This window comes from Fulmarus glacialis, unplaced genomic scaffold (assembly GCF_000690835.1).
Source record: "Fulmarus glacialis isolate BGI_N327 unplaced genomic scaffold, ASM69083v1 scaffold41372, whole genome shotgun sequence".
Taxonomy (NCBI): Eukaryota; Metazoa; Chordata; class Aves; order Procellariiformes; family Procellariidae; genus Fulmarus; species Fulmarus glacialis.
The window spans coordinates 13,823-38,399 of NW_009196672.1; the positions used below are offsets into that span (position 1 = coordinate 13,823).

Consider the following 24,577-nt stretch of genomic DNA (forward strand, 5'->3'; position numbering starts at 1 on the left):
GATTATGCCTTAGAAGGTCCATTGTCATGGTGAATAGAGTGCAATAATAGTCTATATGCAAAATATGAGAACTACTTTTTGGCTCAGCCATGAGCTTTAAGTAGTGAACTGTTTGCAAGACTTTGCACAGTATTTTGCTGTTACTGTTCCTGTTGATTCAGCTACTCTAGTGTGTAAGTTAACAAAAAGAGGCCACTTGGGTTTTCCATTCCAAGATTTAACAATAAACTCGCATGATTGTGGCTCAGAATTCCAAATTGGAAAGATCATGATTACAAGTGAAAAATGTTACATGATCTGATGATGGATTTCTGTATTTCTTTTGTATTCTTCTATTGTGTTTTCATTTATATTATTGCAAGTTTTCTGTTTTTGAAAATAAACATAATTTTATTATTTCTGATATCTTGTAATTTCCTTTAAAAATACACATATATATTTCTTTCTTACCAGCTATAACGTCTTGTAATGGAAGATGGAAGACAAAGGGGCTCGTGTTGCTGACTACTTTGTTGTCGCAGGATTAACAGATATTTCAAAACCACTAGAGGAAGAAATCCACTTCAATGATGCTTGCCATAAAATCGCTAAACCAAAAGAACCTATTACAGATGTAACAGTAATTAATAAATCTCTGGGGGAGGAAGTTCCTCAGGGATATAAATGCATAGATGTTACTCCCTCAGGACTGTCTGCAGATCTTAATAATGGCAGTCTTGTAGGACCGCAAATATACCTTTGTTATCGCCGAGGAAGGGATAAGCCCCCACTTACTGATTTGGGGTGAGTGTATTTTCTGTTCCAGTAAGTGATTTTGGCAGTGTTATTTGACTGATGAGGTTTATTGAAATACCATACTTTTTTAATATAAGGCAAAATTCTAAACAGGAAGATATTTCTTGACTTGAGCATACTGTAACCCAGTATGGTGGGAAAAATGCATGCTGAGTGGATTTTAGTGACAAGTGTAGTCCTTTTCATTTTGGAGTTTTCAAAGCCGTTTATAATTTTCAGTGTATATATTTTGATTGAGGTAAGATGCTTAACCTATTTAATACAGATTGAAAGGAGGTGAATTGTATGATGTTCTTAGGATCAGGCAATGAATCTTTAATGGAATTAAAAATAACACTATTTTGCAGTAAACAAAACACTTAAAAGCAATTATATGTGAGGAAAACTAGTATAGTTTCATTATGAAGCTTTTCTGTTAGAATGCAATTTGATGTGATGTGACCTGAACTTGTCAGTAAAAATGTTTTGATTGGAGATGAGACAAGAGCTGCTGTTAAACTACTACTATTCAGTTATAATTCTTAGTATAGTATTAGTATTGTAAGTGTTAAAAAAAAAAATTGTCTTCTGACTTTTGTTCATCCCATTTTAACTAGGGTTTTATATGATGGGAAAGAAAGAGTAAAGCAAGGTTGTGAAATAATTCAAACTACTCCATATGGTCGGCCTGCAAATATTAGTGGCAGTGCGTCATCACAAAGAGTGTACATCACTTACCGAAGAGCATCCGAAAACATGACACAAAATACATTGGCTGTTACGGATATATGTATAATCATACCAAGTAAAGGAGAAACCCCTCCACATACATTCTGCAAGGTTGACAAGAATCTTAATAATAGTATGGTAAGATTCAAAATCTGGATTTTGAACACTTGATATTCAGTAATGTAATGTTTGTGGAATATTTGTGACAGTTCTGAGAGTACCTGGTGAAAAATTTTGATAAGCACTCTCCAAAAATAAATCAAATCTTGGAAGAGTTGGAGGATTACATTTCTTTGTTCCTGCTTGTAAAAAACCCGTCTTTTTGGAAGTCTTGGAGCAAATAGTTTTTTTAGTGCTGACTTAGAAATGCTGACTTCAGCAGCTTTTGATTGGTCCTTAGAACCTGTTGTGTCACCATGAGTATAACTGGAGGTTTCACAGACGTGGCTGTTTCTGACACTGATTTTACTGTTGTGATGGGAATTCTGTATCTAACAACTGTCTTCTGTTTTGTTTTTAAACTCCCCTATTACCTACAATGCTATTTTATAAGTGCCATACTCCTCAGTATTTTCACAAACTTTTTCTCTGAAGAAAGTTGCATATAAGCGATGTTGGATGCTGTTGACTGTAAGCCTGTTTAAATGCTTAATATGGTTCCAAAGCTAGACCTGCTAAAATACACAGGTGTCACAGCACTTTGTTTTGCAGAACTTAAATATTTAGGTGTCTCCTAGTTGAATCTGCAGCCCTAAGTGCTGGCTTTTGTAGGGTCCTCAGAAGTCAGCATGCTCATGAGCATGCTGACTGCGTATGTGAGTAGTATCATGCAAAAAAGATCGTGGAAATTGATCTGTACTTGTTTTTAAATAAATGCCTGTAGACATTAACAAATGGATTTTTCAGTCCTACCAGTCCCTGTATTGACTGGGTTATGGGAGTGCTGTCTTACGGAAATTGCTGTATCTTTCTCCCATCCCTAAAAGCTTTGTGTGCCCTTAAAGGGTGCCGGTCTTTTCCATTCTGTGGCTTTCCATGTTGTTTATTCTCATGTCCAGAAATTGAGAACTTAAAAAATATTTTAAAGCATTAACAGTGCCAGAAAGGAAATTGTCTTTTAGAAGCTGCAAAAACTATGACATTATGCTGCAGCTTTTCGTAGACTATGAAATCACAGATGGAATAAGGAATTGTGCTTAAAGATTATCACGATTAAAATAAAAATGCAGGCACAAAAGAAAAATTGTTAATTATTAAATTAAAGTAATACACAAATGTAGTGAATCACAGAAACATTGCACTCTGTGTGTGTGTGTATATACATAAATGTGTGCATGTATGTATGTGTATCTGTCTATATAGATATTTAAGCCAGAAGTTTAACAAAATGGAGAAAGGTTTAAATATTTATATGGATGACAATTGTACTTAAAATTCTGTAGTTGTGTTAACAAATGTTTTAGAAAAGAATTTATAGATGTCATGCTTCAGTCTATAAACCAGTTCTGATTTAGAGGTCAGGCTGATGTCTGCCATTGCTCAGAGCTAACACAGTACTTTCAGTTACCTGTTTGTGGCCATTGTTGGAAAGGATAGCGTAGCAGGCCCAAAATTCCTATATCTTAATGCTCTATATTTTTGTGTGTAGATTATAGTTCTTTGTAAACAAGGAAGAGGAGGTTTTCCTCCACTCTTTTCTGTTGCGTTCTTTTGTTATACTTCATCATGTAATCCAATAATTTCTTTTGTTTTACAGTGGGGCTCAGCAGTATATTTATGTTATAAAAAGTCTGTGGCAAAAACCAACACCATATCATATAAAGCTGGTATGTAACTACTGTTTAGCTTTTTTTATCTTCAATTCAGGATGTACAGGCTTATTTGTAATGTAATACATTTTTTTTATCGAAGAATTATTTGACAAAGACACTGTCTTGGCATTATCCAAAAAGGAATCTTTCCCTGAAGAATTCTTTTAAAATAATGTCCTAAAATAAGCCTTAGAATTATGTATCATGACCATTTTGTTTTAAAATTTGCTTTTAATTGGAAGCTCAGTTGTGTTTTGATAGGTCTCTACAAACCTGTGCGTCTCCCACCTCTGTTTTTGTTGCTGATAACTGTCTCTTAAGGATATGTGTGTGTGTGTGTGTATATATATATATGCAGAAGAAAATACCGCAAAAATTATTTGCTGCATTTTCATGATCACTTTCTTTAAGAAACGTTTTGAAGAATACTGCAGACTTCCATGCTGCCCTGAACATGAGCGGCATTGAGCTCTTCAAGTATTTTTGGATTGTGCATCATCTTTATTTTGTTGTTTTATTTATAAGACAGAATTAGATTTGCTATGGCTCTGATGAAATGTGTTGGTTTTTCTGTTTTGTTTTTTTTTTTTTTAAATCCTTGATTTTGTTTGCATACAAGTCATGAGCATGATTCAGACTTAAGCTTTAATTCACTTATATCCCTTTGAGATGCTGCTCTTTGTAAACAACAGTAGTTTAGGACTAACTAAGAGGTTGACAATAAATTTATAAATAAATGAAAATTTTAAAAGGCCCCACATCTGGTAGTAGTTTGCACAAAATTTTGCTTCTTGGCGGGGGGGCGGAGGGGAACACTGCCCTTCTTGATTACCAGTGTTTATTGCTTATTAATATTTCACTCTATATTAGAAAAGAATGTGTAGTGGTTGTGTTCTCTAATGCCGAGAAATCCTAAATCCCTTCATGCAATATTCATTCTCAGTTTGGAGTCCCCTAATAATAGGTTGGCAATAAGAAAGGATAGATTGCTACAGCCGTATGATGTAATTGAAGACCTGTATGTTAAGAGCCTCTGCTTCAGAACTTCGTGTTTTGCAGCTATGTTTAAAATTAAGTGTAAACACATTAGTCTGATAGCACATTAGCTGAATTGTCAGCTGAGGTGGATCAGCATAATTAATTGGTTCGATTCTATTGATGTTAAAAAAAATGTATCTAATATCTAACACCATCGGATTTTTCAGGAAACTTTTGTTGGTAAGAATTAATTGCTTTCATAATTGAAAACATCAGTCTTATTTCTCAATTATTCAGGTTACCATTTTTTTAACTAAATTTTAAATCTCTACTCACACTAATGATAAATGTGAACTATTATAATAATAGCTGAGATGCACACAACCTGCAAACAGAAAAAGATAAATTAGTTATGAATAGTTCCTAGAATAGTAAGTAGGACTTCAGTCTAGTGTTTTAGGTGATTCTTCCTTAGGCATTGGAAGCATGCTGCCCCTTTCCAGCTATTTGCTGTGCATGATTATTTACAACTTTCCTTTACTGATCTTCTGAAGTTAGTGTATGCTCACAGATGATTTTTCTGGGCATGTTTTTATGGAATGAGCTATTACAAATGTGTTTCTGTTATTCCTTACATAACTGCCTCTTTACAAATTGCCTTTATAGGTTTAATATGCAGATATCCCGAAGAAGATTATGAATCATTCCCATTACCAGAATCTGTGCCTCTTTTTTGTCTACCTATGGGTGCAACAATTGAATGTTGGCCATCTAACAGTAAATACCCTCTCCCGGTTTTTTCTACATTTGTACTAACTGGAGCTTCTGCAGAAAAGGTATTTTGAAAGCTTTAAAAAAAAAAAATCATTGTTAATAATTTAAGTTTAAAAATGTAGTTGTTCATCTTTTCAGGATGATGATAATGCATACCTTCATAGACAAACTTGAATCTATTCATTGGGGCTTAATTCAAAGACTACTTTAAAGAGTGACTTGCATTTATTTCATTGCTGGACTGTTGATCATATAAACCTGTACTCCTTTGCTTTCCAATCATGTTAGCCTTTGAAACTACAGAGCTGTAAAAATTCTGATTGCATATGCATGCAAGTATACTATTTTTATTGCAAACATGGAAATAACCTTGCATGTAAATACTTGTTCTAAAAAGTAAATTGGATGTCAGAGGAATACTGCTTTGAGTTGTTTATGAAGGATTCCTAAAATAGCTTTAAAGGCAATTGTAGGAGCAGTTGACTATAGTTGTCCTCTGTATAATCATTATTTTTCTTTCACTTAAATCGTTTCATAAATTCTCTTTCTCATATGACATTAAGTGTTTTAAATAAATAATAGACAGTCTGGATTTTTACAGCCGTAAGAATATTCCAGAATAGATTGCTTCAAAAGATGGTGCATTAAAGTAACTTTTCAAAGAGTAACATAGACTTGATTTTCCTTGCATGTTTGGCGTTTGTTAGATTGCTTTGAAGATTGAGGCAGATTTATTGACTTCAAATCAACAATGTTGTTTGCAGGTATATGGTGCTGCTATTCAGTTTTATGAACTGTATCCTGAAGAGAATCTCACAGAGAAACAAAAATCTCAGCTGGGATTAGCAGCTGCTGTTGAGGGAAAGTCAGACACATGCAGAACAGTTCAAACAAATAAATGCATCTGTCTGCTCTCTCACTGGCCTTTCTTTGATGCTTTCAAGAAGTTTCTTACCTTTCTGTATCGTTACTCCATTTCTGGTCCACATGTCCTACCCATTGAGAAGTAAGTAATTTCAAAAATTCGTAACAGTAATTTCAGTTGATGAGAGCTCTTTTTTAACGTCTAAGTTTCCTATAATATCCTTTTGACTTTAGTCATCAAACATTAAATATAATGGTTACAGTAGATTAAGCACTTTTCTCCATTGATTAAATGTATCTTTACCTACTTCCTGAAAAAGCCTACATTTTTATTTGTGATTTAAGTGCCTGCAAAGGTATCTCTGAAAGCCTTTTTTAATTAGCTTTGCACCCTTTAGCGTAGTGATTAGGAGGAGCAAGATTATAAATCTTTCTTAATGTTGCATACATTAAGTTAGGAGAATGAAATACGTAGTTTTGCATTTTTTCAAATGCCTATTTGTTATGTAATGAGAGATAATAAAGCAGATTGAATTTTTTGCACTAGTAATCCTCCTCTATTTGTGATAAATAAACTTAATTCCCTTCTTACATAAAGGATTTCACATTTTAAAATGCAGAGGAAATCCTTACATCCAAGAACTGGTTGATATCTGTAATTGGTATGTAATACTGTTTTAACCCGTTTAACATTTCTAGGCTAATGTAACTTTAATGCATCAGATTTCAAATGCAGTCTTTGCTTTTTTATTTTATTACACATCAATCTTCTGATTAAACTTCAATATTAAGTTGTATGAGACTTTGACTTTGTGGATTGAGCATTTTTTGTGATTGTTTATCCACTTTGTTATTCCACTTTGTATCTACTATACTTGTTTTAAAATTCTGATAGTGTAAACTTCCAATAATGAAAAGATTTTTTTTTTAAGCTGAGAACTATTTTTGGGTTTTGGGTTTCGGGAATGAATAAAATGAGAAGTAAATGTAATAAATGTTTTATTCATTTTGATTTTGCAGATTTATTTGCTTATTCTGATTTGTAAACTGACTGGTCAACTTACTGTGGGTAATTTAAATATAGCTACACTGTTTTGCATAAAGTTAATATAGTATCTAGCCTAGTTTCTTTTGCTATTTTAGTGATGATGAAGGTTGTCTGTGCCATACGTGTGTATTTGAACATTTCCAGTCACCCCTGCTTCTGCAAGCAGCAGGCCTTTCCCTTGATGTTTGCTGTATGTTCCATATTTCTGCCACCATCTTCATACATTGATAATAAAGACAAACCCCAAATTCGTTGTCAGGCTGATTCCTTTACTGTTCTCATTGCCACGTGGCTGCACAGACATTGATGCTGACACAAGGGAGGTCAATTGAGGAGTGGCGAAGAGGAGGCACAAGACTGTTCCTGGTTAATGCCAGTTATGTGATTATAAAACTGCAACAAAAAGTTAAGCCTAGCACAAGTACACAAAATTAAAAACACAGTAAAAATGGGTTTTTTTGCATACATCTAATGGTGTAATATGTAGCTACATTGAAATATGTGTATGAAATATATAGCTTTGAATCAGAAACATGTAAAACGAGTCTTCTATATAAATCAATGCTTATTTGTGGGTTTCTCTGAATTTCTTCAAAATTTGATTGTCTGCATCATAATAATGGTAAAAGTTGCAGAGATCACAATAAAGTATGTGCTGTAGCATGCAGTTTATAATGGATTACCTGTTTCTTCCTGAGTTTCTACTGATTGTGTGTAGTTTCTTTTAATGTGAAAGTGTGTATTATGTAGAACTCCTACACTTTTAGAACTTTTGTAAGTTTAATCAATTTATAAAACTTATTCCAATTTTAAAAACATTTTTCTGTATTTGTAGTATATGGAAAAACTTTAACACTTTTTTCATCAGAAACCTTACATAACATTTTGTACTTGGAAGTGAAGAAAATGGATGTGAAGAAAATGGATGAACTTAATGATTCTCCTTGATACTCAGCTGTGAATATTTTTTTTTTTTTTTTTTTTGCAAATAACCAGTGCTAGTCTCTGAGCTATAGTGGTATTTCAAGCCAGTCTTAGAAGCAGGATTATGAAATGGTATTGTGGTACTCAAATATCAATATTTCTATCTTACAATTAAAAACAAGCAAAACTAAAAAAAAAACCCTCCTTGTAATTTTTCACTCTCACAGATGAAGCTTGTAGTCTGAAGGATAATCTGGCCTGCCATTTTGGTTGTCACTAGTAGAAAAATAGGTTTTCAATGTCAGAATATCCCTGTAGGGTTTGGGGGCTAGTTGTTTTTTGCTTTCTGTCTTCTGAATAAGTATGTGCCGTTTTTATATAATAATTTCTCTTACTGGTAATAATTTTGCCTGAGGTAAAGCAGTTTAAGCTTATAATTTTTACTAAATCAGTATTTTTCTTTTCTTCTAGACACATTTCCCATTTCATGCATAAAGTTCCTTTTCCATCTCCTCAGAGGCCAAGAATTCTAGTTCAGGTAAGTGTAAATTTCTTCTTAATAACTATGTCTTAAGTGAAGACAAAAGGGCTGTTGAACAGGTTAGTAAATGGAAAATGTAATTTTTATGTTCAGATTTTTTTTTCATTCAGGATTTTTTTCCTAAATTCGGACACTTAATTTTTACAGATTTCTCACTGTTGTTTCCAGTTTAGTTAAGGACTTTAATGAGCTATTACAAGATACTCTTCACTCTTCAGTGAGCTTAGAACTTAATTTTTTTTTTTTTCCAGAGTATATAGAAATTAATGAAAAAATACTCAAAGTCGGCATCTGGTTTGATTTTTGCAATAGCTTTAGAACTGTTTTCTTCTTGCTACTGTATGAAGGCTGAGTGTAAAATAAAGAAATAAAATTAAAAGCAGATGTGAAGAGTATATTCATGATTACCCATTTTCCCAAAGGGCTTCATGCTGTCCTCTACATAATGGATGGCTCTTACTGAAAACTGCAAGAGCCACACACATTCAACAGAGGCATACTTTATCAAATATGACCCTTATTCTGTCCTACCTGCAAGACCTAGCATATTTTACTGTGTGTGAGTGAAGTGGTATAATTGCTAGGATTAGGTTACCTGTTATTTGGAATGTCACCCATGTCACTATTGGTAGGAGAGAGGAAATTTCTATCTCAAAGATTTCTTAAGTGAAGTGTTATTAAATCTTCATTTTTTTTTTCCTCCTAAGAGGCAAAACAAGTAGAGACATATTAAAATTTTATTGCTGAGAAAAGACATCTCTATTCTGGTTGTAGTTATTCTACCAATCCTGTGGTTTTGAACAAGTTGTTACAAAATGATGTTACTCTCTGTTACTACTTTTATGAAATAAAATACAGAGAGCCCTGTGCAGTTTTCAGTCTTAATGTAGTAGCCCATATGCTAGTGAAATCTTTCAGAGTAAATACAATCTTGGATTATGTCTTTGTAGAATGTATTTAATATTAAAGATCCTCCTTTATGTACTTGGATATTTTAAAGAAGTGACATTTATTACTGTTACTGAAAAGGGGTTGGAGAACAGTTATGCTGAAACTGTATCTGACACTTCTGTCACTTGTATTATGATTTTAAAGTTCAATTCAAAACACAGTAGTTTTACATTGTGGGGGTGTTTTTTTGTATTCACATTCAATGAAATATTTGTGCTAGGGAACACTAAACACACATTTACAGAGAACTAAAAGTGATTTTAGAGAAGAACATTTGATTTTTTTAGTCTTTTTTTAGTCTGAACTCTGTCAAAGTATACATGGGTGTATATGCCAGAACAAAGTCTGAGGACCTAGATGTAAGTGATGTGAAATTATGCCTGTTACATCTTACTTTCAAAATGCTGTAATGTGTCAAGTTAGTACAACTTGTGGCTGATAGTACAGATGGAGAACACTCTGCTTTTAAAGTAGGCAGTGATAGTTGAGGTCTATGAATAAGTACTTCCTTCAAGCTGCTTTCAGGGTCTGTTGAGTTGTGTTTGATACTGCACTGAATAAAATTACAGATGATTGTATCTACGATGTTTTCCCAAAAATAGTGTGGGAAATGCCTTTATTCTTGAAAATTACAAGCTCTTAGGATTCCATTTCATTGAAGCAATAATAATTTCTCTCTGAAGCTTGTTAATGTAAAACATGATCATCTTTTGCTAAATGATTAGTATAGCAAATCCTTCTGAATATGTGTTGCTGTAGAATGTCTCACAAGTGCCTATGTGTTTTCTGAAAATGAGACCTGATCTATTTCAGTAACTACATGTATGCTAGTCTGGATGTGTAACCCATTCTTAGATCCTTCTTAGCATCTGTTACAAGCGAGAGAGAACATGGCATGTGTCTGACAAATTTTAAGTTTCAAAGAAATTATAGCCATTAGTAAAACATTCAGGAATGTTCCTGATTGCCAGTTTCCAGCTGCCGTTGTTGATAGGTTGTTTCTGATTTGAAATCTGCTAGACTCCGTTCTCCATGTCCTACATCCCCTTATTACGCAGATGTTCCTGTTCTAATGATGTATTCACAACCTGCAAACTTCAAGAGCACATCGAGTAATATGTTTCTCGCTCTGAAGAATGGGGGCAGTAAGTTCCCCTTCTGCCTAAGAGAGACGTGCTCTTTGAATAGATGCTTGATTGTGTTTGTCTGCTCTTGCTGAAACACAAAACTCGTAGGACATTAGGCTGATGCTTCCTTTCTGAGGGTAGTATATGAAGGTTACCTCAGGCTGAAAAGATGAGGTCTCTGAATTCTTTCACGGAACAAGCTAATGGTGGCAGTTGTCACAAGGTGACTTGAAGACGAATCTAGCATGTAGAGGGGTGTGGCCATCCTCATTTGTCTTGAAGCTAAATGTAGCATCAGCCTTCAAAAGCTCTGGTATGTGAAATATGCAAGGAAGCAGTATTGCATAGGCTCTCGTTAATGTCGTATGTTTTGTGTGTCTGTCAGGCACAGTGTTAAGTGACTTAGTGCTTCAGCATTTGTATTACTAATTCATCTGATCTTCTAACTTCTATTGTCTGCTTATCTGCAGTGGGGTCTAAGGTGAAACATACTCAAAAATGAAACGTTACTAAACATTGTCTGAACTTGCAGCTTAGTTGTACAAGTTACTGTGACTTACTGAATTACTACTGCTACTGGTATGTCTGCTTTTATATGATAGACAGAAAATGCATGACCACTTAGCAGGGAGGGTTAAGCTAACTGCTATCTTGTTACCTTGGACTTACTATGGCTGAAAACATCAGCTGAGCTTTGATAAATTGATTGTGTATCTGTATTCTTGTACTTATTTGAATCCTCTTATTCATGCTGAATGTATGAATGATTTCCCTTGATGTCATATCACTGTAAGAAAGAAATGTGAATTAATAAGATCTTTGTCTTGGATCTTCAACTAATGCAAATTTTAAAGATTCTATCAAAGCTGAGCTGAGCCGTTTCTACCAGCTAAGAGCCTAATTCTCATGTCTTCTGAAGAAAATACTACTTTACATTACGATCTGCCATCTCTCCCCTTTGTGCATTTTATCTATGTCTCTCCCCCTAAATCCAGAAAGAATCCCGCCTTGGCCCCTGAAAGCTGCGTATGAACTATGGGTCCTCGCTTCTCCTAAAATACAGAAGGCTTCATTTTTCAGCAGTTAATATATTCAATTTTTTGCAGTATTAGCTAGTTTAAATTTTATTCATAGTCTTTATGAATATGCAATGTATTCAGTTCTGACCAAGAAAGGAAGATTGTGCTTTGCCTGTTTTTTACTAAAAGATACTGATGCATAGCATTGTATACCACTTCTTACAGTGCTATACAACTGGGATAGATATGGTTCAGCTTAGTTTAAATTTTATTTTTAGGTGTTCTTTGTTATAGTTGTGTAATTTCTAATAAATATTTCCAAAGTTCAGAATAAAAAGAATGTGTTTTAAAATCTTTTTCTAGCTATCTCCACATGATAACCTGATTCTTAGCCAACCTGTGTCATCACCCCTTCCACTGAGGCAAGTAGCAGTATCTTTGGTTTAATTGTGAAATGTATTCTGATTTACATTGCGGAAAAGATTTGGTACTTTGAGTTGTAATTGTGCAAATTAACCTACCTTGTCTGGTGCCTTTTGTAACTAGTGTATCTGAAATTTATTTATGTGGTTAGACCTGCGCCTGGACAAGGATACATACTTACTGAACAATATTTGTGTTTTTTTCAGATATTTTTAGTGGTTCTTGAGGCAGAATACAGATTGTTAGATCCCCTTTCTAGGAGTTGGTACCTGGGCTCCCGAGATAGTGCAGCTTTTGTATTGCAAGGTTAAAGGAGTTCTGTGACTGTCTTAACTTTCATGTCTCAGTGCAGGAGAATGATTAAAGAAACGTATGTTGTCTCCCTGCAAATTGCTTCTCAGAAAGAAAAATCATCATGCACGTGTCCTGAAAATAGTCTAGACTGATTGAAGAGTCTCAAGGAATCGTGGTTACTATTGGGAAGTAGCCGTTCTTCACTTAACAGTGAAGTGTACCAAGTAGTCTGCCTTGCAGTCGTCTTTAAAAGAAAGATTTACAGATTTACGTTTATAAAATCGTACTCTAAAGCCTTGTTTTCTATTTTGTTATTGAACATTTCTTTTTTTTTTTTTTTATGGTCCCTTGTAACTCACCAGTGTGTTTATATTCTGTAACAGTGGGGGCAAGTTTTCTACACTACTTCAGAATTTAGGACCTGAAAATGCAGTAACTCTACTTGTATTTGCTGTGACGGAACATAAAATTCTCATCCATTCATTGCGACCTTCTGTCCTTACTAGTGTGACAGAGGCATTAGTCTCTGTAAGTAACGTTTTTTTCAATCATACACTGTAAGTGGAAAAAAGAATGTTTTTCAGATAAAATCTAAAATTAGTAGTAGTGCTGTTAGGCTTAAAGGTTACTTAAAAATAAGAATAAAAATAAAGATCATTAGAGAGAAAAATTAATGTTGCTAATGATATCGCATGAAGACAGAAGAGAGAGTAACTGTTGTTGGTTCTTTGTGTGTAAGTATTGTAAATAAGCATGTTGTTTGGTCACAATGCACTAAATATGAGTTTGGTTTTCCCAAAACGGTATTCTCTCTTGCGGAATTCTAAATGCATGTTATTTTCCTGACTGTCTTCACTAAGCATTGTTTTGCTACCTCTGCTATATGCAATCTATTATACTGAAGAGCTTTTTCCTACAAATTAAACAAATTGAGTTTTAGATAAATGAGTGCATTTTTTATTTAATAATCTGCATCTAGATTTTCAGTAATAATTATCTGCCATGTTGAATAATTTTGAAATGGCAGTTAGTGAAGTGTGGTTTACACAGGTGCATAGACTATATTATTATATATGTTTAACCTATATTTTTGTCTCTGCATATTTTCAAAGATGATATTTCCCTTCCATTGGCCTTGTCCATATATTCCTCTCTGTCCCTTGGCACTGGCAGATGTGTTAAGTGCACCATGCCCATTCATAGTGGGAATTGATTCAAGATACTTTGATCTCTATGACCCTCCACCAGACGTTAGCTGTGTTGACCTAGATACCAATACAATTTCTCAGTAAGTATTTATTAACAGTTTTTCTTCTGTGTTAATTTTTTTTGCTTCCTGTTTTCAAAGGCAAAAACTAGCTTTTTGGCAAAACTTTGGGAGGTTTTGTTTGTTTTAAACCTCTGAACTTCCTAATGTATCATCCTTGAAATGAGTATGCTAGAAATGATATGTCCTGTCCAACATGGCAGAGTGGAGATACAATCCTCATGGAACATTATTGCCTTTTATTCTATTACATTAAAATCTTATTGCACGTGTTGGCACATTTCCTGGATTAACCATGTTGTGTCTCACTTCATTGTCCCTGGAGGAGAATAGTAATTTTTGTTTTTCATTATTAGCTTTCTTAGTGTTGAAGAAATTCTAGTATCTTCATATGGGCATCTGCTTGAAAGTTATAACAAATTAAATCATACTGCATATCAATATGAAGTATAGGAACTTCATGTTGAGAATTAGAGATGTGAACTTTCATGGGTGAGAGAGTCTTAACTAAGACTTAGAATCATGCCATCATTAACAACCTGAAATAACAGTATTGTAATATTTCTCGTTCAGAACTGTGTAGAGTACTACATTTTTCTGTAATACTAATTATCTAGTATCTAAAACACTAGTAAGGGACAGCAGTGCACTGTTAAAACCATTGGTAAACAGTCCATATTGTTATGATACTCAAAACAAAGAATTATTTATTTCCTTGTGATGATGTGATACAAAAATTCAAGGTTCCAAAACACACAAAATTAATTAAACTTGTATTTCAGAATTAAACTTTTATTTCAGTATAATGTTTAATATACTCAGTATATACTTAGTGTGACTTCTCAAAGTCTTCGGTCAGCGTTCTTTTGTGTCATCCTCCTGTTGATAGCAGTCTTTCAGCATTACTATGCCTAACTAAAAACCTTTTTCTTCCTAAATTTTCTTATTTGTGGGTTTATTTTTGCTTCAGTAGTTGTGTGTGGATTTAGAGAAGGTTGCATATATTAAGTATTTGTAAATAGAAATTTTTGTAAGGATTTTATGTTGGTACCAAGTTTGTCTAGCAATTCTGCTCTGAAGTTTGTAGGAACTAGTTCAAACTAGGCTGCGATAACTTCGGTTTTGGTTTTCTTACTTTTTGGTTAAAAGGAACATGCTTGTGCATTTCTTCTGGTAATCATCTAATTAGTTACACATTCATTAATGGAAAATAATTTATTCCCAGTTATTTCTGTTTTCATTCTACTTTTAGCTGATTTTGTATGCATTTTCTTAGTACAGATTAATAGTGTTTCATTGTATGGAAAAAAGTGTCAAACAAATGCTTACAATTTTTGCAGCTTTGGGACTGATGGGGTCTTGAGGCTTGCTGGTGCCCTCTGTTGACAAAGAATGTTGTAGTTTTTTTTCATCATGGTAGTGATATAGCTAAGTCCAAATCTATACGCAGTAAACACAAAGCGGTTATCATATCAAATTGATTTTTACTGTGAGCATTCTAGTCATTACCTCCATCCTAGTTTAAGTAATTACAGCTGAGAACATAGCATGTGTGGTGGTTGCTTGTGCAATGGCAGATGCTTAATACTATTAATCCATCTTTCATGAGTTCTAAGTGGGTTGATTTCAGTGCTGAAGAGTGTGGCTGCATAATCATCATCCTGAAATATGGGGCATTGGTTGGATGGCTGTGATCAAATCTCCATATAGTAAATTAAGTTTGACTTTGTTGGTTGGTTTTCAATCCTTCTCAGTCCTGTTTTAATGGAGCAAATTGTGTATGTTCTCCCATTTCTCTGGTAGAATAGAAAAATCCTCTGAATACAGTCCTATATACAGATGTATTCCAGTGTATACTCACACTTTTTTTTTTTCCCCCCCTTCCAGAACTGGAGATAAGAAAGCTATTGCATGGAAGATCTTACCAAAGAAACCTTGTAAAAATCTGATGAACACTTTAAGTAATTTATATCAGCAACTGGCAGAATGTGAGTGGGAAAGTACATAGTAAGATTTACACTGGATATAGTGTGCCACATTAACGGATAAATACAGCTAATTAAATATGTTCTTAAGTCACCTGTTACACTAAACACAATGTTTTCGTACAGAATGGGAAAAATCTGTGCTTTAAGTCCAGAGATTAGAACCCATTTAGGGGCTTTTGGGGTGGAGGAGTCTTCAATATATGTAAGGTGGTGCTCAATAGATATCCCTTTATTGATGTTATCCTTGTACCAAAAAAAATGCAGAGCTTTTATAAGAAGGGAATAGTAAAGCAAAAAGTAGGCCAGGACCAAATAAAGACCTTTGTTTTGTCTTCAAAGCCTGCTCAAGTCTGCTGATGTCTTGACAATTGAGATAAATTTGGCACTCAAGCTGGTAGTACTTTACCTAAAATTTTAAGATGGAAATAACAAATGTTTTATAAACACTGGGTTTTTAAATGTATAGCAAATTACTGGACATTTCTAAGGAAAAACTGGTTGTTGATAGAATCCTCAAATATTGCAGAGCAAGGTATACTGATGTGAGAGAGCAGAAAAATGGATAGAGATGATGTTAGTGAAATTCTTTACAACAAAACATTTGGAAATATAAATGTTGTCAAGGCCAGCTGATGTGCTTGGGCATCATAGCTAAACAGGCTTTGTGAAGTGGCAAGGAAGTCCGTCAGCACTCTGACATTACCTGTCTGCTTAGAAGATGATTTCCATAGACATTGGAGGGAGCTTTAAGGAGCAGTAATGCAATTGTAAAATCAAGTTGCTGTGGCAGAGACAGCAAGTGGTTAAGACTTAAATCAGAGTATGAAAAGGATGGGGTTGATCAACATTACGTGTTTGAGAAATACATACCTGGAAAGCATATTGCACGAGATCTTTGTAATTGTCACCTGGATTTAGGGCACTCTTTTTTTTTAAAGGCTGTTTACACCTTCTTGGCTATTGAGGTTACTAGAATTTAATTGTGTCCCAATTAGAATGTACAGAAACAGAAATTTATTGGTGTGTGCTGCATAAAAATGTGTATAGGTGATAAAAATTGTCTGTTGCTTCAAGATTGTGATATATTTTACTGTGAGGATTTCTTCAGGAAAAATTGTTAAACTGTATGTTCTCTATACTCTATAAAAATACAGTGGTACTGATCTTTAAGCAATTTACTCTGTAATAAGAATTTAATATGATATCAGTATAAGGTTGGTTATACATAGTATGTGGAAAGACAGTAATGAAACCATCCTTTCACTTTTTTGAGACATTATTAGAACGTTACCATATTTTGTGTGTGTAGCAGTGAAGTCTTAGCTAGAATTCTGATGGCTTTAAAGTGTTGATATGAGTATCTACTTTAAGAATAGAGATTTTGCTAAATCTTTTTTAAAAAAATGCCTGCTTTCTCTTTGTATCAGGGTTTTGTGTTGTGATGGCTCCACTTTGCATCTGAGTGGTATTTTTCTGTGTATATAGGTACTTAATATGTATAGTCTGCTTTTTGGGAACACTTTTAAATGAAAGGCACTGTAAAAGAAAAAAAAAGTAATACACACATCCCATCTATGTGTTTGTCCCTAAAATATGCTTCTTTAATCAGCTCTTGTATAAATTTTCACATGTTTTTATGAACAGCTTTATTTGAGGGTTTTTTTTCAGCTCTGTCCATACTGGTTCTCTCTGTTGCTGTAGTAACTAATGTGCTGAAAAGGTAAATGTATTGTGCTTTTGGTATTGTCCAGAGATACAGGAGTTGTATAGGGTCAAGCTGAATCCATTGTCACATGTCATGATTGAATTTAATCGCATATATTTTAATCTGTTCCAAACTTAATGGAGCTCAGTAATCAGTGAATCTAGTAGGATAAAGAGAATTTTTTTTTTTACCAATATTGGGAAAAAAGATAACGTGAAACGTTATAATGTTGTTTTTGTTCACAGTGCAACAGAGACCAAGAGAAGATGCATTAATGGAATTAGCAATGAATGACTACGATTTTAATTCTGGGAAGAAATTGCATCTGTTAGATTTGGAGATCCAAGAAGCATTCCTGTGTTTTATGGCCTCAATACTAAAAGGTTACAGATCTTATCTCAGGCCAATAACAGAGGCACCCTCTGAAACAGCCACAGATGCAAGTTCTCTCTTTGAACTACAAGGTGAAGAGTCATAAACCTGTTTTATGTATATTAATTTACTAGTTTAGATTCTCTCTTATTTAAAGAGTAAAAACATTTGCAGCGTTAGTGTTGTGAATGATGGTAAGAGCAGAAAAAAATTACGTGGTAGTGGCAAAGATTACAGAAGGGCTATTGCTTGTTAGTAGAATATATGATGATATTTGGTGAGGGGTTTTTTTTTAGGCATTCTTACATGCTTCTGGTTTCACTTTATAGGTTTCCTCAAAAGTCGAGATCGTTCACATCAGAAGTTCTACACACTGATGACCAAAACTCAAATGTTTATTCGCTTCATTGAAGAATGTTCTTTTGTCAGTGATAAGGACGCAAGCCTTGCATTTTTTGATGACTGCGTGGATAAAGTAAGCGTGTCTTCATATGCATATAGTTTTTTAACTTCTGCTGTTGCTTACATTATCTGATATAGTACAAGCAGAATATATTTGAAGTGTGAGTTTATTTCTGTTTTTCTTTTACTTCCTTTTTTCTAGTCACTGGAGCCTTCCATTTTCCTTTTTTGTTGGGCTTTGTTTTATTTTCTGCTTCAAATTCTTGAAAATGTAACTATAATGAGAACCAATTAGAAGTGCTAATTTTCACATCTATGTAAGCTTCTGAAATACTGGCCCATGGTAAGAAGTGTAATACTCTGACTGTAAAGTAGCAACTTTGAGCTTCTTTATCAGAGAATTATATTCCTTAGATAAAACTATATGCACTTTTATAGATTGTGTAATATTTCATGCAACCATTTAGGAATGGGGTTAATAAACAGCACACTAGAAGATATAAGGCAGTCTCACTATTTTTTAATTATTATAAACAGAAGGCTCCTTGACCTTTTTTTTTTTAAACAATGTGCTGGCCAGTTCTTTCTAATAGTAATTCTCTAGTTACTCTTAGAGAACTTTTAGAAGGCTTGTGCTAAAAGTAAATAATTAAAATGAATCTCTTATCAATTCTCCTTTCATTCATGCTGCTGTCACTTGCTTCCCCCAATTCAAAACCAGCTTGCTGATGTAAATATCTTGAATACAGTGCTTGTGTTGATACTCTTCTCTTGGATAAGAGTATTTTCTAATGACCTTGTTATCAAATATTGATGGATATGAAATGTATGCGTTTCTTAAAGTAAGCAAGATTTATTATGGTGTGTCACATATAAGCTTTGCGTAAGCTGAAATTTTTTGTAGGTTCTGTTACTCTACTGTCGTGTTTGTGTTGCAGTAAAGGAATACCTTGCCATGTGTTGCTATGCTATTCTCTCATTTGTAATGAGAAGGAAAGGCAATTGTTAAGGATTATGTGACAAGGAGTGTGAAAGCGCAACATGATCACAATTGGTGTTTTTCTTGAAATAAGTGTAGAGCTTCTGCTGGACTGGAGGTCACAGAATGTTGGATTTCCCAGTTCAAAGTGGATTTCTTTTTTCGTCTTCCATGGAAGTATCACTCAGATTTTTGAAAATCCAAGATATTTATAAGAAAGGTCCACATTAGTAGTGTTGAGCACTGTGAAGAACTAATTTTCTAAAAAGTACAGGTAGATTAGCTTTTGAAAATTCATTGTATTTCCAAAGAGAGTCTACAAAAGTGTTTTGAGGCTGCTTGAAATTTTTTTCGCATTAGTTTTTGTTTTCAGAAGAACTGAACTGAAACCCACAATCTTATATCCCTGTTTGCTTCTATTGTAACATGAAAGAAATTTTTATGAATATTATGACAAGTTGGTGTGGAATTTCTTATCTTACTGGCTACCTGTAACACTCTTATTTGGCGACACTGATGTTTAATGCACAGTTGTCTAGAATTTCCTGTAAACTAGGTCACCTACTGTTCATTCCACAGAAATTAATACCGAAGACTATGAAAACTGCTATTTACAGTTTCTATTTATGGCTATTTCTGCTATGAAAGTGCAGAAGAGCTAAAAGGAGTTGTTTTGAAAACAAATCTGAAAGCAGTGAGGTTTAAGTTTGAGAGAAATACAAAACCATGGTCTAATGGTATTTAGTGCTCTTTATAGCTTTTGCTAGTCTCAATATTTTATTAGTAGTTCTCAAAAGCGTGCTTCACAGTCCTACAGCATGAGTTGCAGATATTCATGGGTTGTAAATTGATTTTATTACAAACATTTCTGTAATGTTCACTCAATTATCCTATAGTTCAGTTAAAAAGCCTTCAACATGTAGCGCTTGTTTTGCTGTATGCCAGTTAGTGTTTAAAAATGGGAGGTCTCGTAGACAGGAATATACATACCTCAGTGACTAAACGCTATTGAGCAGTACTTAGTTTCCATTGTGTTGCAGGTTAGTTCTCTGACTAATGTTAAATAGGATTTTTATTCAGAATGTGATGACTATGTAAGTGTCAAATTCTATCTGTTATATTTCATTTTATAGAATGGTTTGAGGGTGCTGAAGTTGATGCTCTAGCTAAAGTTATCTTGCCTGGGAATTAAAACAATTCTTCTGAAAAAGTAATACTCAGGTTGGTGATGCCACTGTGAGACTGCACATAATCTGTGGAGCTGTTAGAGCTTTCACCTCTTGTAAAAGGTTAAGTAGCGACTCGTACATCTGAAGCACTGACTGTTCCGGTTATTTTGCTAGTTGATGCCGTGGGCAGCTTCTTTCCACTTTAAAAAAAAAAAAAAAAAAAAAAATGCTCATGACAGTGCCATGAGAATAAATTTTACAAGAAAAGTACAAGTACAAGAAAACACTTGTACTTCTCCAACTTCTATTTCTGTCAGTGAGGATTTCATTCAGTTTTATTAATTGGACAACTACTTCTATGCCAGTGATAATTGTGGGGAAAGTGAGGCACTGGAATTACTATGTGTTTAAGATTTGCCATGGCTTTAGAATTGATAGTGAAACTAGGTTTTCATTGACATGAGGGAGTGCGTTCCCATGTAGGATTTCTTGAACAATGATATATTTGCCTCATCTTCTCTTTCCTGCTTCTCTTTATTGATTTCTCTTATTTCTGATACTATGCTTAACAGTAACATACAAAGTCAAAATACTGAAGTATACCAAGGACTGCTGTACGAACTAGAGCTTTAGCCAAGATGCTCTACTTTGACCAGATACCAAATTTGAATGATTCCAATAAAGTGAATATTTATTTCTGTATTAATGTCTTTTACTAGGTGAACTAGTACCTGAAAGGGTATGCATGAAAGAGTCATGTCATGGTTTGAAAGGTGATAGAACACTTTCTTATGGGTAGTTATAAGCCACTGGGTTGAGACAAATTTTATGTACTATGAAATTAGTTGTCTATGAAATATAAACTATTCTTATAAATTACTTGAGGCAGGACTTAGATTAAGCTGAAGAGTAATCTCTTCTACATGTTATTTTATCCTAGACAGCAGCAGCAGAGATTGTAATTGATTACCCATTTTGTCTACTGAAAGATATGGTGTAATTGTCTCACAAGTTTTCATTTTTCCAGGAATTAAAAATTATCTCAATTCTATACATATTTAAGCTACTGGCTTTATTGTATTTCACTGGTGAAACTTGTAACTGTGGGGTTTTTACATCCTTAGAAGTATTTAAATTGCCAAGTAAGGGTTCGTTTATTTCTACTTTTCAGGAGCCATATGTTCTTGCTACTTGGCTGGTTCGATTTGCTAATATGTTCCATCTGTCTCATGCAGTAAAATGTGTAATTAAGAACACTTTTTTGTATGTTTATCAAATTTTAAATATTCAAGAATTCTACTGAAGCTACTTGATATATTTCCAGCTCACTGGAAGGGAAGAACTGTGGAATATGCTTCTTTTTGTACATTAATTCTCTGTTGCTAAACTCTTAAGGCATGAAGAATGTGCATCCTTGAGTTCCACAGGTTACTTATTCACTTCTTTGGAATAATGTACCATTTGGCTGTAATTTGGCTGCCATTTAAACCATTTAAATAATGGCTATAAGTGTAAACTGTGACAGTATTTGAGCTGAACACTGGGGCTATCAATATGTGAATAAAAAGCACGTTCTGTGCGCTACAAAGTAAATAGTTTTTGATAGTGCCAAAACTTCGAGATGGAGACACGTCTCATCCCACAAGTGGAAACAGCACTTATGAGGTGTTGGAGGAGACACAATTGGTGACAGAAGATCAGAGACAAAGCAATACAAATACCAGTAGAAATATTAAGTAAAGGCTCTCTGGTGGAATGTAATACATGTTATACTTGCTCTGTTCCTAGTGGTTTCTGTAATGTCAACAGTAGCAGTAGGAAGCTTGTAATACTGTTAAAGGCTTGTCTGTTCTTTTTCTCAAAGGGAAACAGTTCATGGCCACCCCAAACAAGATTTTGGGGAACTAAGTTTTGCTTTGGTTTTTTATTTTTGTCTCAAGCAATGGAATGAAATTCTTTCAGTAAAATTGTTGGACAGTTTTTTCTCCCACTTGATCCTGCAGTTTGATGCTTTCAAATTTGCCTGGAGCCTTGGAGTATGTCTCTGCTGCTGTCTTTAAAGCAGGGGCATTAATTTGGGAAGTGCAAATTTCTCCTCCTCTCTGCACAGCCAGGCTAACAAAGCAAAGATTTGTGGTCAAATTGCCAGTTACAAAGCTGAAAACAAAACAAAACAGGTGCAGCCATAATTTATGCTTAGTTGTAGTATTATTACAAGTTGCCTTTGTTAGCCATGAACTGAATTTCTGTCCTAGCTGTGACAGGACAGGACCACCCAATATGTGCTGTATTTTCACACATACCACTGTTGCCTTATCTGAAAGAGAAAAAAATCATGAAGCTGCTCTTTACCTTTCAGGTTACTGTTTTTTTAGAAAAACAAAGCTACTTCTATCCCCTTTTAATTTTAGTAGAGGTCACACGTTTTTATTCCATTATCTCTTTGAATGCATGTGTATTTCTGTAATCTCTGCAAACTAGCATGACCTTAATGACTATGTAAGTGACTGAAATTGCTAGATAGTGTTGTTTGTAGATTCTGTATACATCAGACAATTGGATAAAGTTTGTTATTGTTTTCAGTGGTTAAAATAGAGGAAAAAAGATAGCTCTCATTTTTATATTTAAAAATAAATTTCAAGTTACTGCTGCAGTTGGAAACATAGTTCCAGAAATGGTTGTATTCAGAAAGATTAACCTCTTTGTACAACTACTTACAATATTTAACTGAAAACAGTCAATTCAGAGTATATCGTTAAACATCGATCATTGTGTTGGTGTAAAGTTTACAAAAATGATGCAACACTTGCTATTCTCATTATAGCTTTGCAAGGCATCCTTAGTTTTAAGATGCAATCCTTTGATGCTGATATAGACTTTGCCCTGCTTGACCATATAGCTTTAACGGCAGAAAATACAGTAACACTAGTAACTACTTTTTCTTTTAACATAACTTCTCCAGGTAGATATGGACAAAACTGGGGAAACACGACTTATAGAGCTGGATGAGTCATACAAGAGTGAGCATACAGTTTTTATAACACCACCTGAGATCCCTCATCTGCCAAATGGTGAAGAGCACCCTCTACAATACAGGTAACCTAAGGACATGGTAGGATGCTAGCCAAAATCCTAACAGCTGCCCTTGTAGAGTTTAGTTTCTAGGTTCTTGTGATTGCCACAAAGTACAGATTTTTTTCCTGTCCCTTTATGTTGCTCAAGTAAAAATGTGTATGTAAAATGCCTAGTGTGCCAGCTCTTCTGAAGTTTTAGTGATTTTGTGTGTGTTACACACAGAAGCAATAATACTTAATAAAGTTGGCTGTGTGTTCATATTCCATTGTGCTAGCTGTTGACGCTTTTTAAGGTTAAAATTGAAATTAATGGACCCAGTCTGTTGGCCTGCTGCTACTAGTAATAACGATACAAGCTGCAGATACTCTTCGGACAGAGAGAGTACATTTCAAAGGATCACTGAAAACTGGTGTTACTAATTTAGTAATTATGTCAAATGAGTTTATCTATTGGTTTCTTCATTAATTCTGAGAAACATTTTTAAAACTCATCTAATTTAATCTTTTAGATAGTTTGATATTGTTCATATTGATTTTTATAAACCTCTGTCATGTGATGCTCACTAGGGACTAAGCCACACAGATTTTTTTTTTTATTAACTAGAATCAATACCAATGCATTTGACACGTTAATTAAAGAAAATGCTGTGAAAGCAAACGTATTTATCAATTTAAGTTGCTTACACTGAAATAACAGGTTAAGAGACTGTGCAGGCTTATGAAATCATGTAGATGGACTAGTAAACCACTTTGTCAATGGTGTCTTTAAAGGTTTACTTCTGTGTTTTCTATTTCCTGTGTAGCTTCTAGTGCAACTGTGTAATTGATTTCATTTGCTATAATGTGACGGGTTTACTTTGGAGCTGCCTCACGGAGTTAAGTGACGCATTTCTTTTACAGCTATAATGGATTTCCAGTATTAAAACTAGATTTGTTTGAGCGACCTCAAGGATTTCTCACAGCACCAAATAACAAACTGTCCTCAAAAGCCAGTAGTCCCAACAGCCCATCGCCAATGTTCAGAAGAACTAAACAGGTACTTGCAGGTATTCTTGTAGTGTGGGGTGCTTTGGAAAGTGACAGCTTGCTGCCTTCATCTTGAGTTTGGCTATAAAGACTGACTCTGGCAGTGGCTGCAGCCTAACTAGTGGTTCTTCACTGATACAGTGACTATAGGGTAGCTATGCTAATTATTCTTTGGGTGTTTACCTGTGCTTCTTGCCTACACTGTATCGTATAGGGCCCCTGTACACAGATTGTCATTTGCTGTGCTGTCCCTGTACCTTCCGTGTTCTTAACACTGTTATCCATGAGCATAAACTGTTGGGTTTCCACATCCGCTTTTTGATTGCTTTTCACTGTCC

At 34.4% G+C, this 24,577-nt stretch overlaps 1 protein-coding gene across 1 annotated transcript in view; it reads left to right on the top strand.

The window, feature by feature from the left end:
- The first annotated feature begins 453 nt into the window (after positions 1 to 453).
- Positions 454 to 24,577, top strand: part of DENND4A (DENN/MADD domain containing 4A) — a 38,557-nt gene continuing 14,433 nt past the window's right edge. Inside the window, exons 1-14 of the mRNA XM_009572278.1 lie at positions 454 to 783; positions 1,392 to 1,641; positions 3,260 to 3,329; positions 4,959 to 5,128; positions 5,831 to 6,072; positions 8,374 to 8,440; positions 11,904 to 11,962; positions 12,641 to 12,785; positions 13,370 to 13,545; positions 15,412 to 15,512; positions 17,463 to 17,681; positions 17,919 to 18,064; positions 23,102 to 23,235; positions 24,114 to 24,249. Coding sequence (XP_009570573.1) covers positions 476 to 783; positions 1,392 to 1,641; positions 3,260 to 3,329; positions 4,959 to 5,128; positions 5,831 to 6,072; positions 8,374 to 8,440; positions 11,904 to 11,962; positions 12,641 to 12,785; positions 13,370 to 13,545; positions 15,412 to 15,512; positions 17,463 to 17,681; positions 17,919 to 18,064; positions 23,102 to 23,235; positions 24,114 to 24,249 — 2,223 coding nt within the window. The 5' untranslated portion in view covers positions 454 to 475. The remainder of the gene's footprint in view (positions 784 to 1,391; positions 1,642 to 3,259; positions 3,330 to 4,958; positions 5,129 to 5,830; positions 6,073 to 8,373; positions 8,441 to 11,903; positions 11,963 to 12,640; positions 12,786 to 13,369; positions 13,546 to 15,411; positions 15,513 to 17,462; positions 17,682 to 17,918; positions 18,065 to 23,101; positions 23,236 to 24,113; positions 24,250 to 24,577) is intronic.